This window comes from Aquarana catesbeiana, linkage group LG13, assembly GCF_042186555.1.
Source record: "Aquarana catesbeiana isolate 2022-GZ linkage group LG13, ASM4218655v1, whole genome shotgun sequence".
Lineage (NCBI taxonomy): Eukaryota > Metazoa > Chordata > Amphibia > Anura > Ranidae > Aquarana > Aquarana catesbeiana.
The window spans coordinates 118208928-118226485 of NC_133336.1; the positions used below are offsets into that span (position 1 = coordinate 118208928).

The following is a 17558-nucleotide window of genomic DNA, read 5'->3' on the forward strand; positions in this document are numbered from 1 at the left end:
AATAAATATGTAACTGGAGGTTTTAAGTCATTTCTAGCAAAAAACGCAGTCATAAAAAATGTGTGCAAAAAATTTAAGAAACTGCCCCAGAAGGCTAGTGGTTAAAAACGGGCCCAATGAATATGTTGCCATTTTGCAATAGTCCATGTATAGGACAATAGTGGAATATTTTTAAATATTTTGGTGTGTTTCATTTTAATTTTAGTATATATTAGATTGGCAGTACCTAATGTATACTCATTATTATAATGTGTATATTATATCAACTTAAACTTCTGAAAGATATGGCGAAAATTGTGTTAAACTTCCTAATAATTTTAATCTTTGATGCTTAGGTGTTTTTGATCTGATTGATGCAATAAAAGTCGTTTTGCTGTTTTTTTAATAGGCATTAAATATAGATTTTGTACATTGGTCAAGAGAAAGAAAGTTGTTTTTTTCTTTTGTGTTTTTTGGCTTCAAAACAGTAACATGTGCATTATCATATTTAGGCAAGTGCCACCCTTCATAACCACATCACACTTGTCAGAAGGGTGATTCTGCCATGTTGGGAGGTTGTTAATGCAGGTACGTTGAGGACGGCTAGGGGTGGATAAGAGGAGCTTAGCATAAAAAGTACAGGTAAGAAATGTAATGTCACCTACCATATGTGTCATACGGATCTACATTGGGACTTGGCATTTTCCACCACTGTATTGTAGCATCCAATCCACCGCTGTAACAGTGCTCACCATTAGAACTGATTACAAGAGACAAAACTGGACCACTGTAGAAGAGAATGAACTGTGTATGAATACTGGTTATTTATCTGAAAATGGATGCTGTACAAACAGTCACTAAAAGGCAACTTACATGTGAGCCCTAAATGTATAGATTGGTTCCACATCAAGAGAGGCACTCCTAAAGAAATAAAAAGAGCGTTATTCTAAACACATACCTACCACGTTGTAGTAAAAAATAAGAAAACCCAAGTATAAAATTTAAATTTACTGAAAAATCCCCCTAGCCACCCTCCGTAATACAATAAGTTGTATCGCCCCTTAGCCTACTCCACCGACTGTAGCTCGGCCAGTCAAACATGCAGCCTGTGCACTTACAACCCATAGACTTTGGGCAGAGTTGTATCCTTTTGATGTCATTGCGAATGCGAAACCGCACACACACATCCATACTCAGATTCAGTTACAAGCTTAACATCTTGGTGCTAGGTTACAACAAAAGCAATATGTGAGTGCATTATGTTTTTACAGTATATGCAAACCCTCACCTTGTAAAATAACTCAGTTTAAAATAGAACTGAAAAGGCAAAACATTTGTGCATAGATATAAAAAACAAAAAACCCTACGGATATAGAAAAAAAAAGTTTTTCTTTAATAAGTGATCACAAACCCTCTGTTCTCAGCTGCATAAGAGCTGGTAGGAGAAGAGCTGCTGTTTGTCTCCCATGAATGGCTGTGCTTTGGTGGCATGTCAGGACAAGTCTGATCATTGGCAGAGAGTTCCCAGCACAGCTAGAAAACTGACCAAACCATGCTCTCCTACCTAGTGTGGTTAGTTTTAATAGGAAAGCAGAGGGACTGGCAGGAACACCAGAGATTTCACACAAAGGGAAAAGTCTGGCACCAACAACCATGCCACGTTCAAAGCCCCTTAATTCCCCATTCAGTTTGAACTTCAGCAAATAGTTTTTAGCCAAGTCTAGACGCCTAAATGCATGGCGTTGCTGCCATGCGATAGACTGATTAGCAAATTGTGTTACCAAGCAATTGAACAGGTGTACCTAAAAGTGGCCGGAGAGTGTGTAGTTATCACGTAGACTTGGACAGACTCTGCCTTTGTGCTGCAAGAGCTGCTGATTGTATTGAGGGCTGCTGGGAGGATTTTGAACATCTTGTACTTTAAAAGAGGCATTAAGCCTGAAACTTAATATATTGCAAGTTACCAATTCTTTCATGTGGTGGCTGCATTGCTTTTCATTAGCCTTTTTTTGCTCTGTTCTCACCAGTAACACACCTCCTATATTAGAGTGCCCCCACACTGGATGAATGAGCACCAAGGGCACCTTTGGACAGCAGCATTGTCAGTCTGGGGGTGGGGGGTGTTAGATGGACTGGAACATTTAACTACACTAATTAAAGCTAACTCCAGCTAATACTTTGAGTTAAAGCAACAGTTTTGTTATTTTGGGGATAAAGGTTTTAAATAAATAAATGCTGACCACTGTAAGCATCCCTGTCAGTGGTAAATGATTTGTCTCATCCCTGTAACTGATACATCTGGAAAGGAGCTTGTTCTTTTGGAGAATAACACTCAATGGCTGGATCACCAGGTGAAAATAGAAGAAGTGAAAAAAAAAAAAAAACTAATGCAGCCATCACATCTAGAATTGGTAAGCTGTAACATAATGTTTACTTTTGAGTTTTTTAGTTTAATCTGCTTTAAGTTCAGAACAATTCAGCGAAGACTGTTGAACTGTGGGGAATGGTGTGTAAATGGTACCCCCCCCCCCCCCCCACTATGCCCTCTAGCCACTGTGCAAAGACAAATAAACTTCCTGCTATTGTTACATAGCTAGAAAGATTGAGAACATATAATTTGAGGTATTTTGTATCCTATGCTCTCCTGGAATGCTACCTGTAAACTTACTTTTTGGCAGGGACTGTTTTCTGCAGATTCCACAGTTTTAGGGTGTGGTCTTCAGAGGCAGTCACCAATACAGGTTCAACAGGATGAAATGCCAGGGATCTGACTCCATCAAAATGACTTCTTAGAGTGTATTTGGGGTTCCAGGTCTTCCTGAATGCATCTTTATTAGATGGCATCTACAAAGCAAGAGGAAGAAAAAGCTCTGGTTTGTAGTAGTGCGACTTGCTGTCTTGCAACATTGGTTAGATAAGCACTTCATAAGGATAAGGAACCACAATTGAGATACAGTGCCTTGAAAAAGTATTCATACCCCTTGAAATTTTCCCCATATTGTCATGTTACAACCAAAAACATAAATTTTTTGATTGGGATTTAAAGTGATAGACCAACACAAAGTGGCACATAATTGTGAAGTGGAAGGAAAATGATAAATGGTTTTTAAAATATTTTACAAATAAATATGTGAAAAGTGTGGTGTGCATTTGTATTCAGCCCCCCTGAGTCAATACTTTGTAGAACCACCTTTCACTGCAATTGCAAGTCTTTTTGGGGATGTCTCTACCAGCTTTGAACATCTAGAGAGTGATTTTTTTTGCCCATTCATTTTTGCAAAATAGCTGAAGCTCTGTCAGATTGGATGGAGAGCATCTGTGAACAGCAATTTAAGTTTTCCCACCAAGTCTCAATTGGATTTAGGTCTGGACTTTGACTGGGCCATTCTAACACATGAATATGCTTTGACCTAAACCATTCCATTGTAGCTCTGGCTGTATGTTTAAGGTCGTTGTCCTGTTGGAAGGTGAACCTCCACCCCAGTCTCAAGTCTTTTACAGACTCTAACAGGTTTTCTTCTAAAGATTGCCCCGTATTTGGCTCCATCCATCCTCCCATCAACTCTGACAAGCTTCCCTGTCCCTGCTGAAGAAAAGCATCCCCACAGCATGATGCTGGCACCACATTTCATGGTGGGGATGGTGTGTTCAGGGTGATGTGCATTGTTAGTTTTCCGCCACACATAGCGTTTTGCTTTTAGGCCAAAAAGTTCCATAAATGGCCAGATTTGTGGAGTGCACAACTAATAGTTGTCCTGTGGACAGATTCCCCCACCTGAGCTGTGGATCTCTGCAGCTCCTCTGATTAAAGCTCTCCTTGCCTGGCCTGTCAGTTTAGGTGGACGGCCATGTCTTTGTAGGTTTGCAGTTGTGTTATACTCTTTCCATTTTCGGATGATGGATTGAACAGTGCTCCGTGAGATGTTCAAGGGTTGGGAAATTTTTTTATAACCTAACCCTGCTTTAAAACTTCTCCACAATGTTATCCCTGACCTGTCTGGTGTGTTTCTTGGCCTTCAGGATGCTGTTTGTTCACGAAGGTTCTTTAACCACTTGTCGACTAGCCGCCGTATAAATGGGCAGGTCAGCCCATTCCTGCAAAATCGCCGTACCTGTACAGCGGTCCCTTTAACAGCTACAGCGGTACCCACAGTGCGGGAGCTGAAGCGCGTGGCCGGCGGCCGCAATGTCCGCCGGCCACCCACGATGGCTCCACAGAGAGCCAGAATAGTGTTCTGACAGGGAAGTAGAGAGATTGTCTGTTCCTAGTGATCAGGAACAGCGATCTCTCTGTACTGCCAGTCAGTCCCCTCCCCCAACAGTTAGAAACACCTCCCAGGGAACAAATTTAACCCCTTGATCGTCCCCTAGTGTTAACCCCTTACCTGCCAGTGTCATTTATACAGTAATCAGTGCATTTTTATGGCACTGATCTGATAAACTGAATAAGCTTAAGAGCTAACCCAACTAATGACTCAGAACCTTCTTAATTGATACAGCTGCTGACACTGATCCCAATTTCATAAGTGCATAAATATATAAAAACAAATAAAATGCCACACTATATTAAGATTACCAATGTGATATGGAAACACATAAAATGCATGAATATCTTAGTGCAAACCATGCATCATATTAAACATAACATAGAATATATAAAATGTATTGGCCCGGCCAATCCCCAGACGACGTCCTATCGTGACGAAACGCGTAGGGAGGAGCCTACGACGGTGACGTCATCACGTTCTCGGATGGGCTTGCAGTACAGGAAGTGATTCGTGATACATGGAGACACCGCCGCTCTGTTTGATACCTCTTATGCCACACATTTTCTGCAAAATTGTAAGTGCAATTCTTTTATTTTATTAAAATCTTTTTATCATACGTTATTGCGCTATGGAAGTGTTTCGTTTTGTATTTCAAGTTAAGATCGATTGCTAAAGCTACTGGTCCCGCATTATACCCTTGGTTTTGGGAGACCATAATCCCTATGCTGGGCGAGACTGCCATAATAGCAGTCATCGCCGTCCGGTAAGCAGATTCTACTTACACACTTATTGGTGGATCATCTACTGGCACTTTTGTCACATCTCTCCTGTATGGGTGTTTTTCATTTATCTGTGGACTTATCATATCTTTTTGGACTTTTTGTCAAATCACATTTTTTAGTTCACATGCATTTGTGATTTATGTCCTTTTTTTACCACTGACTGATTTGCTAATTTATATTTACTGATTGATGTTATGTCACTTGGTGGGACTTCACTTCTCTTTATGACATATATGTATTTTTAGCGCTGCACTTTTCTGTTTACCATACTTGTAGGAGTCAGATACTGGACTTTTTAAGGTGCTGGCAGCTATTTTTATCCTATATTTAGTTTTTTAGATCCGAGTGCAGCTTTTGACTCTGTTTTGGGTTTTTTCATATATCATGACAACAAACTTGTGCTCCCCCGTGTGAATCTGCTCACCTCAGGGCATTTGACTGCACACCTAAGTTTGGTCAACAATTGCCTGTGAACCACCCCTGGGTTCAATGTGAATGAAGCTCTTTGGGATCCTGAGATGTCCAGCAGTAAGTTCCTCTGTCCATAATAAAGTCTAAATGGTGTTTTACTGTTTAAAAACATTTTCTTTATAAAACATCAATCTGGGTACTCACATCTTCCAGGTACTGAAGCACACCACTCTATAGCAGATAAAAGAAAAAAACGATGCTAGCTTGTCCGTTTGCAGCGTTCAAACCTGCTGCCTACTGCACTGTCCTGCTCCCTCCCCTACGTGTGTTCGACACAGGGATCAGTCACATGTCTTCCTCAGGGGGATTGAGGAAGACATGTGACTAATCCCTGTGTCGAACACGATTAATGTTTTATAAATAAAATAGGTTTTTAAACAATAAAACACCATTTAGACTATTTTTATATATGGACGGAGGAACTTACTTCTGGATATCTCAGGATTCCAAAGAGCTTCATTCACATAGAACCCAGGGGTGGTTCACAGGCAATTTGACCAAACTTGGGTGTGCGGTCAAATGCCCTGAGGTGAGCAGATTCACATATGGGGGGGTAGTGGCACAAGTTTGATGTCACCTTGTCAACTTTGGAGCACCACATAATTTTGCTGTGCCAGCACAATGGACATTTTTTATTTTATTATTTATAATGTTTGATATTATGCACGTTTTGCATTCATTTATGTGTGTCATATCACATTGGTTACTTCAATATAGTGCAACACTGTTTTAATTTGGCAGCACAATGGACATTTTATATATTATATGTTAGGTTTAATATCATGCACGGTTTGCACTAAGATATTCATGAATTTTATATGTGTCATATCACATTGATAATCTTTATAGTGTGGCATTTTATTTGTTTTTATAAATGTGTCTGATCTGTCTGCCACAATGTCGCAGCCCCGCTAAAAATCACTGATCACCGCCATTACTAGTAAACAAACAAAAAAAAAAAATAATAAAAATGCCATAAATCTATTCCCTATTTTGTAGACACTATAACTGTTGTGCAAACCAATATACGCTTATTGCGAATTTTTTACCAAAAATATGTAGAATACAGATTGGCCTAAACCGATGAATAAATTAGTTTTACATTTTGTTTTGGATATTCTAGTAAAAAATATTGTTTTTTTTTTTCTAAATTGTCGGTCTTTTTTTGTTTATAGCACAAAAAAAAAAAACCGCAGAGGTGATCAAATACCACCAAAAGAAAGCTCTATTTGTGGGGGAAAAAGGACAAAGTTTGCTTGGGTACAACGTCGCACGACCACGCAATTGTCAGTTAAAGCGACGCAGTGCCATATCGCAAAAAAAATGGCCTGGTCATTAAGGGGGCAAATCCTCCAGGCCATAAAGGGTAAGTTCACCTTTGTACACTTTTTTTGATGTGCCATTTATTGCACTGAAAGCGCAACTAGTAATTTTAGGTGTATAAAAGATGGCCATTACACTATACAATCTGATTGTACAAACATTCATGAATACAGTGAAGTGTCTGTAGAATTAATGGAAAGCTTTGATATTTTTGCAAAAGAAGTACATTAATGGTATATTGGAGCTGGAATTTAGAGGGAATAAAAAAAAAGTGAATTTAGCCTTTAACCACTTCAATACCGGGCACTTACCCTACTTCCTGTCCAGGACAATTTTCAGCTTTCAGCGCTGTCACACTTTGAATGATAATTGTGCTGTCATCGTGGAAAAAAGCCTCTGTCAGAGACTCCATACTACAATCGGAGATGCGGTGTGTCAGACTGACACACAGCGCTCTCGCGGGCATGCGCCAGCATGTTATCCTGAAAGATGTCATGACGTCCCGTCAGGATAACGAAACCACCACCTGGCCGTCATTCTGCTGGGCAGGAAGTGGTTAATCTTGCATTGATCTTTCATTTGGCATGTTGACGTGTATAGGAGATGTGATAACAGTCTATGTGGATAGAGTTGTAGTATTGAAAACCGGAGAAGGGTCTCCTGGCTTCTGTAAAGTAAACTATACAATCCAATCGTACAGTCTCCTTTAGATCTATCATCAACTATGTAGTGTAAGGGCCTGCCTGATTGGATACAGAGTGATTGATTAGATAGGCGTTTCCTATAATATAAAATTGGTAAATCTAAAAGGAGATTGTACAATCAGATTGTATCGTGTATGGCCATGTTTATACACCTAAAATGACTAGTTGCGCTTTCAGTGTCCCATTAACCACAACAGGCTGCCCTATGCGTGTCACCGGAAAAAACGAGACACAAAATGTGCACTCCCACTATGCTAGATGTGAATGGGGCCTGAAAGTGAAATTGGTGTGTTGCCACAAGAACAATGAGGCTCCATTCACATCCGTGCGTTTCCTTGCATTTCAGAAATGCACTGCACCAAAAAAAAAAACGCAGTAAAAAAACACACCAAGCTCCGCTCTAAAAAAGTTCTGAAGCTTCTTTGTTGAGATTGCTGAGTGTATGGCAGCCCATTTAGGTGGATAGGCTGCCCTATGTGTTATGACTGAAAATCCTCAAGCGCCATTCCCCCCCATGCTAAAGAAAAAAAAAATGCATGTGGGAATGCGAGTTGTGAATGGACTTGACACCTGAGTGTTTCTGTCCACTCCCTCCTATGTACTTGTATGAGGCTGGGTTCACACTGGTCCGACAAACGCTCCGACATTGGGAGCTCATGTCGCATGACGTGTGAAATTTAATGTTTCCCTATGGGAGCCGTCCTAACTGGTCCGACACAAGTCGTTCCGACTTTAGAAATGCTCCCTGTACTACTTTGGTCCGACTTTGATCCTACTTCAGCCTATTGACTATCATTGAAGTCGGATCAAAGTCGGATTGCCGTCTCGCATGATCCGACTTCGGCACGCGACTTGTGCTCAGATCATCTTGAGGGGGAACTCCGCGCCAAATTTTAGATAAAAATCCGGCATGGGTTCCCCCTCCAAGAGCATACCAGGCCCTTGGGTCTGGTATGGAACTTGAGGGGAACCCCCTACGCCGAAAAGGCGGCGTGGGGGGTCCCCCCAATCCATACCAGACCCTTATCCGAGCACGCAGCCCGGCCGGACAGGAATGGGGGTGGGGACGAGCGAGCGCCCCCCCCCCCCTCCTGAACCGTACCAGGCCGCATGCCCTCAACATGGGGGGTTGTTGCCTTGGGGGAGGGGGGCGCGCTGCGGCCCCCCCACCCCAAAGCACCTTGTCCCCATGTTGATGAGGACAAGGGCCTCTTCCCGACAACCCTGGCCGTTGGTTGTCGGAGTCTGCGGGCGGGGGGCTTATCGGAATCCGGGAGCCCCCTTTAATAAGGGAGCCCCCAGATCCCGGCCCCCCACCCTATGTGAATGAGTATGGGGTACAGCGTACCCCTACCCATTCACCTAGGAAAAAAGTGTCAATTTAAAAAAAAACACTACACAGATTTTTAAAGCATTTTATTAGACAGCTCCGGGGGTCTTCTTCCGACTTCGGGGGTCTCTCCGGTTCTTCTCCACGCTCTCCGGATCTTCTGCCGGGCTCCTCCGCTCTCTTCTGCTCTTTTGCCGCTCTTTTGCTAAAGCGGAGGAGCCTGGTCTTCAATCTTCTGCCTTCTGCCCTCTTCTCCTGATGTTGACACGACGCTCTCTGGGGCTAGAATGCTCTCTGTGCGCTCTGCTCTGACTTATATAGGCGGTGACCCCGCCCCCTTATGCCGTCACAGTCCCTGGGCATGCTGGGACTATGACGGCATAAGGGGGCGTGGTCATCGGGTGATGACCACGCCCCCTAAAACGTCACAGTCCCAGCATCCCGGATTCCGATAAGCCCCCCGCCCGCAGACCCCGACAACCAACGGCCAGGGTTGTCGGGAAGAGGCCCTTGTCCTAATCAACATGGGGACAAGGTGCTTTGGGGTGGGGGGCCGCAGCGCGCCCCCTCCCCCAAGGCACCAACCCCCCCCATGTTGAGGGCATGCGGCCTGGTACGGTTCAGGAGGGGGGGGCGCTCGCTCGTCCCCACCCCCATTCCTGTCCGGCCGGGCTGCGTGCTCGGATAAGGGTCTGGTATGGATTGGGGGGACCCCCACGCCGTTTTTATCGGCGTAGGGGGTTCCCCTCAAGGTCCATACCAGACCCAAGGGCCTGGTATGCTCTTGGAGGGGGAACCCATGCCGGTTTTTTATTTAAAATTTGGCGCGGAGTTCCCCCTAAAGATTCATACCAAACACATTGGCGGGGATCCAAGTCGGATCCCCGTTCATTGAAAATCGGACACATGCCGGCTTCATGTCGCAGGGCAAAGTCGGATCCAAAGTAGGACGGCTGTCGTGTCGCACCAGTGTGAACCCAGCCTAACTGTTTGTATATTTAGTGAGAAGGGTGATCACTGATTGATTGCATTTAATTTAAAATCGTGCACCTGAGAGTGGGAGGGTAGATGATGCAGGGTGTGTGCTAATAAGGTCAGCTAGTGACTAGTCAATTCCTTCCCATTTCATGATCTCTAGTCTGATCAGGAAGAAGTTATTACTAATGGAAATGTCTGGATACATGTATTAATACAAGAAAATTAAGCGACTGTAGATTTAATGGAAAGCGTTGATATTTTAGCAAAAAAAGTACATGAATGCTATATTGGTGCATAGGGGAGCTGGAATTTAGAAAAAAAGAAAAAAAAAAAAAGTGGTGTACAAAAGATGAACATACCCTTTAAGTGGTTAAACCTCTAAGGGCTTCACAGAACAGCTGTATTTATACTGAGATTAAATTACACACAGGTGGACTATATTTACTAATGGTGACTTCTAAAGGCATTTGGTTCCACTAGACTTTAGTTAGGGGTATCAGATTAAAGGGGGCTGATTACAAATGCATGCCACACTTTTCAGATCTTTATTTTATAAACATTTGGAAAATCATTTATCATTTTCCTTCCACGTCACAATTATGTGCCCCTTTGTGTTGGTCTATCACATAAAATCCAAATAAAAAACATTTTAGTTTTTGGTTGCAACATGACAAAATATGGAAAATTTCAAGGGGTGTGAATACTTTTTCAAGGCACTGTATATATAGCAGCAAGAGGCTGGGCACAACATCCATTAGTGGATGTATACTGCATTTTAAACCAATTCACACAAAAAAAAAAAAACAGTAACATGCAAAACCAGAGCAAGTCAAGTATTAGGACAGAGACATATTAGGCTCAATTCACAACACCTTAAGGGCCTGTTCACACTACATGTGCTGAGAGGTGTTTTCCTGCACTTGATCACCGCCAGTAGCTACAGAACTGTGTATTTCTATTTACCCTTTACACACTGCAATGCTGCCTTCACGTGGGTTGCAGGGCATTACAGAAAAATTCAGACATGCTGAATTTTTCTCCAGTGCACCAGACCTCACTTGAAGTTGCTGTTTCTGCACTGAAGTGGAGCATAGAACAAATTAAATATAACATTGAAATTTAGAAAAAAAAAAAAAAAAGTAAAAGAAAGAAAAAAGTAAACCGTGCCTTGCACTGTAATAACACCACCGGCACAAGCACGCATAGTAATAGCATTATTTTAGCATGCGGCTAGGGAGAACAGGCCCCAACCCAAGGATAAGTTTCTTTATTTTAGTCATGTAAATCATTTTCATTTAATGAATGCAACTGAAAATTAAACCTCATTTATCCTTATCCTGGTTTGTTAGCTTTATGAATTGAGTCTAATGTTCCCTTTTCTCTCTTCACTTGTCCTCCACACAGAGTTTTACGAAGGTAACTGGCCAGTGTGCAGTCTCACGCCTGCTGATATATCTGAATTTCTCAAGTACAACCTGGTAGTCTACATTAATCCTGAAATTAAAGTTTTTGAACAGAATGTATCCCCATATCCTGCCTGAGTGCTGGAACTACAAACCGTAGAAGGGTACACTTCTACATATATTTTAAGAATACCCCCTTCTTACCCCTTTTTGGACTTCTGTCTAAGCATTGTGCTACAAACTTACAGATGTCAGAAAAGACAATGCTCCTCTGTCGTTCTTGCTCCATTTAACATCCCTCTCACCAAAAAAATACAAAAACTCATTATTGATCCACTTGATAAAAACGCTGCCAGAGCCACCATCCTCATTCTATGGAATCTGAGTTCTCCTTCCACTGGAAGAATATTTAACCAACTTGGTGGGACTTCTGCTCTACACTGGAGTATGGTTCTCATCTCCAACAAGAACTCTCCTAAATTACATCTTCTATCTGCATTTCAAACTCACTCTGCTAAAGTCCCCTCAGTGAAAATCGTCTGGAGTTTGCTCTCCTTAATCACTATAGGCCTTGCTTAACCCATTCCACCTACCACAACTCCCCCCTTTAGACTGAAGCTCTGTTTTTACTCCCCCCCCCTCTAAGCTATCACAATTCCTTTTTCTCACACCCCTCATTCTTTTTTACCCTTTATAGTGGTTATAAAGTTTCTCTTATCTTCACACCCTCTACCTTTAATTTTTGATTTATAAAAGTCTGAAAAGGGGCTCTTGGTTTTAGAAATGTCAAATCGTTTCAGTAGGAAAGAACAGTAACTCCCAATCTTATGTGTGCTTTGTCCTAGATCATCTTTTTAGCATGGACATTATCCCATTTTCTTGGCTATTTCCTCATATGTGGAAGTATTACTGCTTGATTGTCTGTACAACTACAGTACAGTAGTGTCTTGTTCTGCTACTGATACACTTCTGTTTGGATGTCAGCATTCTAAAAGCGTAAAAACATAACCGAGCTGGCATAAAAGATTGCAGATAACAGCCTTAACAAAGAACTTGTGTTATTGTGCTCTTTGGCAAGATGCCTTGGGCATCCTTACCAAGCAATAATAAAGGTACACTCCTTACCACTAGGTGGTGCTACTATATCAACGGTTGTGCTCAAAGGCAATAAATTCTTGTGGCACATAGCAACTGTGCATTTGAAGCGAAGGAAGCAGCGATTCCCAAAACAAACCACATTTGAGAGCAATGACTGCATTTGGCACAAATTAGGGGAATGTATGTTTTTTTTTATCACAGTTCCTCAAATATGAACAGATTTTTTTGTGTAGGGTCAATATACATGCTTATCTGTGTTTTGCTTTCGATATCAGTTTGTAAAGCATTTTTGATTGAAAGAAACGTTTGAATTCGAAATTAGAGACATACTGTAGGATATGGAATTACATTTCACAAGTTTCTAGTTCTAAATACCGATATTGGATAATGTATATACAGTAGTTATTGATATTGGACTTTATAGGCACTGAGATACACAATGTTTAAAGCTAAAAATATTTTTATTACAAATGGATTAGAAAAAGACAGACACTTAAGCCTCGTACACACGCTTAGATTTTGACAACCGGACGTCCGTTTTTTGTGGCATGCTAGTCTAATGTCAAAAGTAAAGAGGTTAATTACAATAAGAAAATCTTCGTACGTCAGAAGTGACGTAATGTGTTGAATATTTTTGAGCGTTTTTCATTTTTTAGCATGCGTAGTCTTGCTCTTATGATTTTTTTTTTCTAATGAAAACGAAAATCGGACATTGAGTTCAAATCTGACAAAAATTTTATAGTCTGCACATCCAGCTTTTGTCGGATGAAAAATCAAAATCGGCTGTCAAAAGCACCGTACTAATGATCCGAAAATCGGCAGACAGCTTGTCATACAAATTTTTCCATCTGATTTTCGTATCGTGTGTATGGGCCTCAAGTTAAAAACTTTGCAAAGTAGAAATTGCCTATATGCTATTAATACAACAACCCAAACACCAAGAAATATACTCCCGAAAGATGTCCTTGCTGAAACAGTTATTGTTTTATCAGGATTGGTGGGAGTTGATCATAGTGTACAGTAGCTCGGCTCTACATGTTACGTGCATAAATGCTTCTTCAGGAGCTTAGGCTTACATTCTACATAAATAGAGAAACAATACATTTTTAAAATGAAAGACTGGTGTGCGTCAAAAAAAAAAAAAAAAAATCAATATATAGCAAATATTGAAATATCACAGGCTGACGGTTTACCAACCAATACACATAATGCGAAGATTCGCAGGACCCAGCGCAGAAGAAACAAAATTGCAGTTAAGGGGAGAGGTGTATTGAAATCTAACAGTGTATACCATCTAGGAGACAGTATAACCATGGATGGGTATAACAGGACAAGAGCCCTGCATGCAATTGGAGTAATAAGCAAGCTAATCAAGTTTAGAGACATACAATAGGCACATCAACCAGGAGTTGGTAACAAAGTAGGTAACAGGTTGATAAACAGTCAGCATGTGATATTTCAATATTTGCTATATATATATATATATATATATATATATTGATGTTTTCTGATGCACACAAGGCTTTCGTTTTAAAAATGTATTGTTGTTTCTCTATTTTATATAGAATGTAAGCCTAAGCTCCTGAAGAAGCATTTATGTGCGCAACATGTAGAGCAGAGTTACTGCACACTGATCAACTCACACCAGACCTGATAGAACAATAACTGTTGTTTCAACAAGAACATCGCTATTATCATTCAGGAGTATATTTCTTGATGAATGGGTTGTGTGTTGTAATAGCATATAGGCAATTTCTACTATGCAAAGCTTTTAACTTGGTGTCTTTCTGGTTGTTCTTTTCTAATCAATTTGTAATAAAATTATTTTCATCTTTAAACATTGGTGTAACATAGTGCCAATAAAGCCCAAAACCAATCCTTCCAATAGCATCTCCAGTTAATGGAATGTGGCACATATATTATTTTGGCCTCCACAGCACCACTCTATGGTGATACCTCAAAAATGATCTATCATCTAGTAGGAAGGAAGAAACAGAACAGGACTTGCATTTGAGATCACTTTAAAGTCAGTTAGGAACTGGTTTGAGATGGTATCATATGGTCTTAGATGGAAGGATCGCAGCTTGGTAAATATGGCAAAAGAATAGCAAACTAAAATTTTTTTTTAAATACTGTAATTATCTGACAATAAGAGTATTAAACAGATGCACACTGATACCTTAAGACTGCAGCGAAATATGTATCCTGCAGATTATTTTGTGCTTTAACTGTCAGTTTTTAAGTGCTCACTATGTTTTAACTGACAAACTAAACACAAAGAACCATGCAGACAGGTTCATATGTTGCTAGAACGACAATTCATATTATCAGGTTCCTTACATCATAACTGTAGTCTGACTCATTGGTGACAGTGAGGTCTGCTAGGTCTCCAAGTCCTAACACGCTCTCAAGGACATCCTCTGATCCCATAATGAAAGACTTCCCACTACCAGATGGAAAAGTTATAGGCTCGGCTATAACAAAAAACAAAAACAGTTAGGAAAAACCAAGAAAACAGTCCAATATATAAAATACATTTCTTACCAAAACACCTAAAATTAGGAATTCTGGTAGAACCTCAGGTTGAAAAATTGCAAAAGACAACAGTGAAGGAATCAGAACATGTAACAAGATGAAGCATAAGGAACATTCCCCAAGGGGTGCGTACCTTCCTCTGCCCTCCCACCTTCATGATCTGTTATTCTGGTTGGTGACCGGGCAGGACTCAGGATGCCTGGTGGGATGTGGGACAGATCCTCATCACCCAGGTCCGCAATCATATCGTGCAATTTCGTCCGGTTTACCCCTGTAAAGTAATAGTGTTGGTTCGCATTGAATAGATCTCACCCCTTCTACTCTGAAATGGCTTAGGAAATTACAGTAGTTGGTGTTCACCACATTTTACCTCCCTTAATTGCCAAATAAGCCAAGAGCATAAGGGGCACATCTATGTCCATCTAACATACAGCATGTATATATGGCTACCAAATCAATACTCTGTTACTTTAGGTATAATATATTTGTTAATTAAAATGATAAAAATTAGTATGACAGGAAAGGGATTATCTGCGTACTGAATCAGGGCGCATGCGTATATTTGCCCAGTCTACACCTATCTAGAAAAGAGCTCAAGGAGTACAAATATTTTTATACTGTATATGCTGTTTAGGACAACATGGAGAAAGCACAATAGGCTCATGCATGCTGAAAGTGCCTTACCTCATTTTAGGTTAAAAGGTTTAGGTGAAATTAACAACGTCTGGAAGTCTATTAGAGGTTGACAACTACTGTGGCAAGCAGTCTGCATTCTGTGCATTTGTCCTTACAGCAGTAAAATCAGTCTGTATATGCAGTAAAGCATGCTGGTTATACTCACTGAGGAACCTAGGGGGGTTAATCCTCTGCATTGTTTAAAAGGCTGTTTGATCCTGTCTTCTCTGATCCTCCCCTTCTCCCACAGTCCCCAATAATCTGCTGATAGAACAAAGCCTTGGGGGCAAGCTGTACATGCTCAGTTTGGTGTGTGTGTTCTTGGGAGGGTGCATGTGATTAGCACAGGGCCAATCAGCACTATCCAGAGGGTCAGGGTTCCTGTAGCCTCACAGGACAGTCAGAGGAGAATGAAAACTCCTCCTACAAGCTTTAACCTGTGTTCTGCTGGACACGGATAGTAGTCACCAGAGCGCTATATACTGCTGATGAGAAAGTATTTAGCAGTTTATATTTACTAAAATAATTGCATTTCCATGTTCTGTTTACCGTGGGAGACCAGATATAGTGAATGCACGGTCTTGGGTTTAGTAACATTTTATGTACCACTCGGTGCAGTGTCTAGACACAGCAGCTGTAAAAGTCTCTCAAGCTTTTACAGGCTGTCTGCAATGGGGCTGGATAGTGTACCTGCACCTGAAATGCAGGCGTCTCATGCACCAAAACTAAACGTCCAGTATGCATGAGGTCTTAGGCTCAGCTTAGGTCGGTAGTTCTAATAAATACTTGCAGGTGTGTTCTATCTGGAAATCAGAGTAACCTTAGTCACTGTCCACATTTAGGACAGACTACAAGAAACACAACTCAAAGTTGTTTTTTTTAACTTCTATAACAAATTAAGGGTACTAGTGAAGTATCACAAATCTACAGGGATTCAGAGAACTATTGTACTGTAGACATTAAAGCCTTAATGCATCCAAAATCACAAACAGAAAAATTAGCACAAGGAGCATAACTTTCTAGCAGGTTCTAGCAGGATGTGCTCATTGTGCAGATTCCTCTTCTGTTAAAGATGACGTGAGCTGTACTACAGCTTCTATGCATGAAACAGGATCCAAGAATGGAGAACAGGAGGAGGATTGATAGCTTTAACCCCTCCCATTCATAGATGCTGTAATACAAAGTTTATGACTGACAGAGCTGCACGGAAAGGGTGGGCATAGACAGGCTTCTCTTTGAGAGTCAAAAAAAAAAAAAAAAAATCCCCTGTGCTCAACAGTGGTGAGATGGCAATGGGAGAAGCCTGGAATTCCTATGGCTCCCAGTACATGCACAGGCCTTGCTGCCCTCCAAGGGTCAGGGGATACCCAGCGGGAACACTAAAAAAAAAAAAAAAAAAAAAAAAAAAAAAGAAGAAGAAGAAGAAGGAGGGCACACCAACCTTGCGCATTACCCAAGTAATATTTATTAAAATCAAAAAGAAGGAAACATTCACAAACAAGTGGACAGTAACAGCATATCAAAGTCCACAATGGACAAAAAGCAACCAGGTCACCAGGACTGTGTCCGACACGCTGGAGGACCTTTCGAGGCTCTGAGGTAGAGGGGATCTCCCCTCGAAAAGAGTCAGCCATCTGGAAAGTAATACTCCATATTCCCATCGCACACGTTCCTGGTATAAGCTCTAAATGTTTGGGTGCTGCAGCAACCACCAGCTGGACACTGGTTCAAGTCACAACGCAGATATTCGCCAGCACACAAAGGATCAGCACAAAGTGGCGTCCAAATGGTTTAATTTATTGCACGATCACAACACAAGAAGGTGCAATGTTTCGGAGTCACGCAGGAGCCCTACATCAGGCATGTGTCACATGCCTGATGAAGGTGTTCTGCTTGACTCTGAAACGTTGCACCTTCTTGTGTTGTGATAGTGCAATAAATTAAACCATTTGGACGCCACTTTGTGCTGATCCTTTGTGTGCTGGCGAATATCTGCGTTGTAGCCATCTGGA

General features: G+C 41.3%; 1 protein-coding gene across 5 annotated transcripts in view; it reads right to left on the bottom strand.

Annotated features, from left to right (window-relative positions):
• Positions 1-17558, bottom strand: part of STRN3 (striatin 3) — a 115514-nt gene that overhangs the window by 16148 nt on the left and 81808 nt on the right. For 2 of the 5 annotated variants that reach the window (XM_073609175.1, XM_073609177.1), the window contains 5 exons: positions 15023-15142; positions 14677-14810; positions 2648-2823; positions 853-900; positions 645-766 (listed from right to left, as the gene is read on the bottom strand). In XM_073609175.1, coding sequence (XP_073465276.1) covers positions 645-766; positions 853-900; positions 2648-2823; positions 14677-14810; positions 15023-15142 — 600 coding nt within the window. Of the gene's footprint in view, positions 1-644; positions 767-852; positions 901-2647; positions 2824-14676; positions 14811-15004; positions 15143-17558 lie in introns of all 5 variants that reach the window. The other 3 variants (XM_073609174.1, XM_073609176.1, XM_073609178.1) reach the window with 2 other exon arrangements.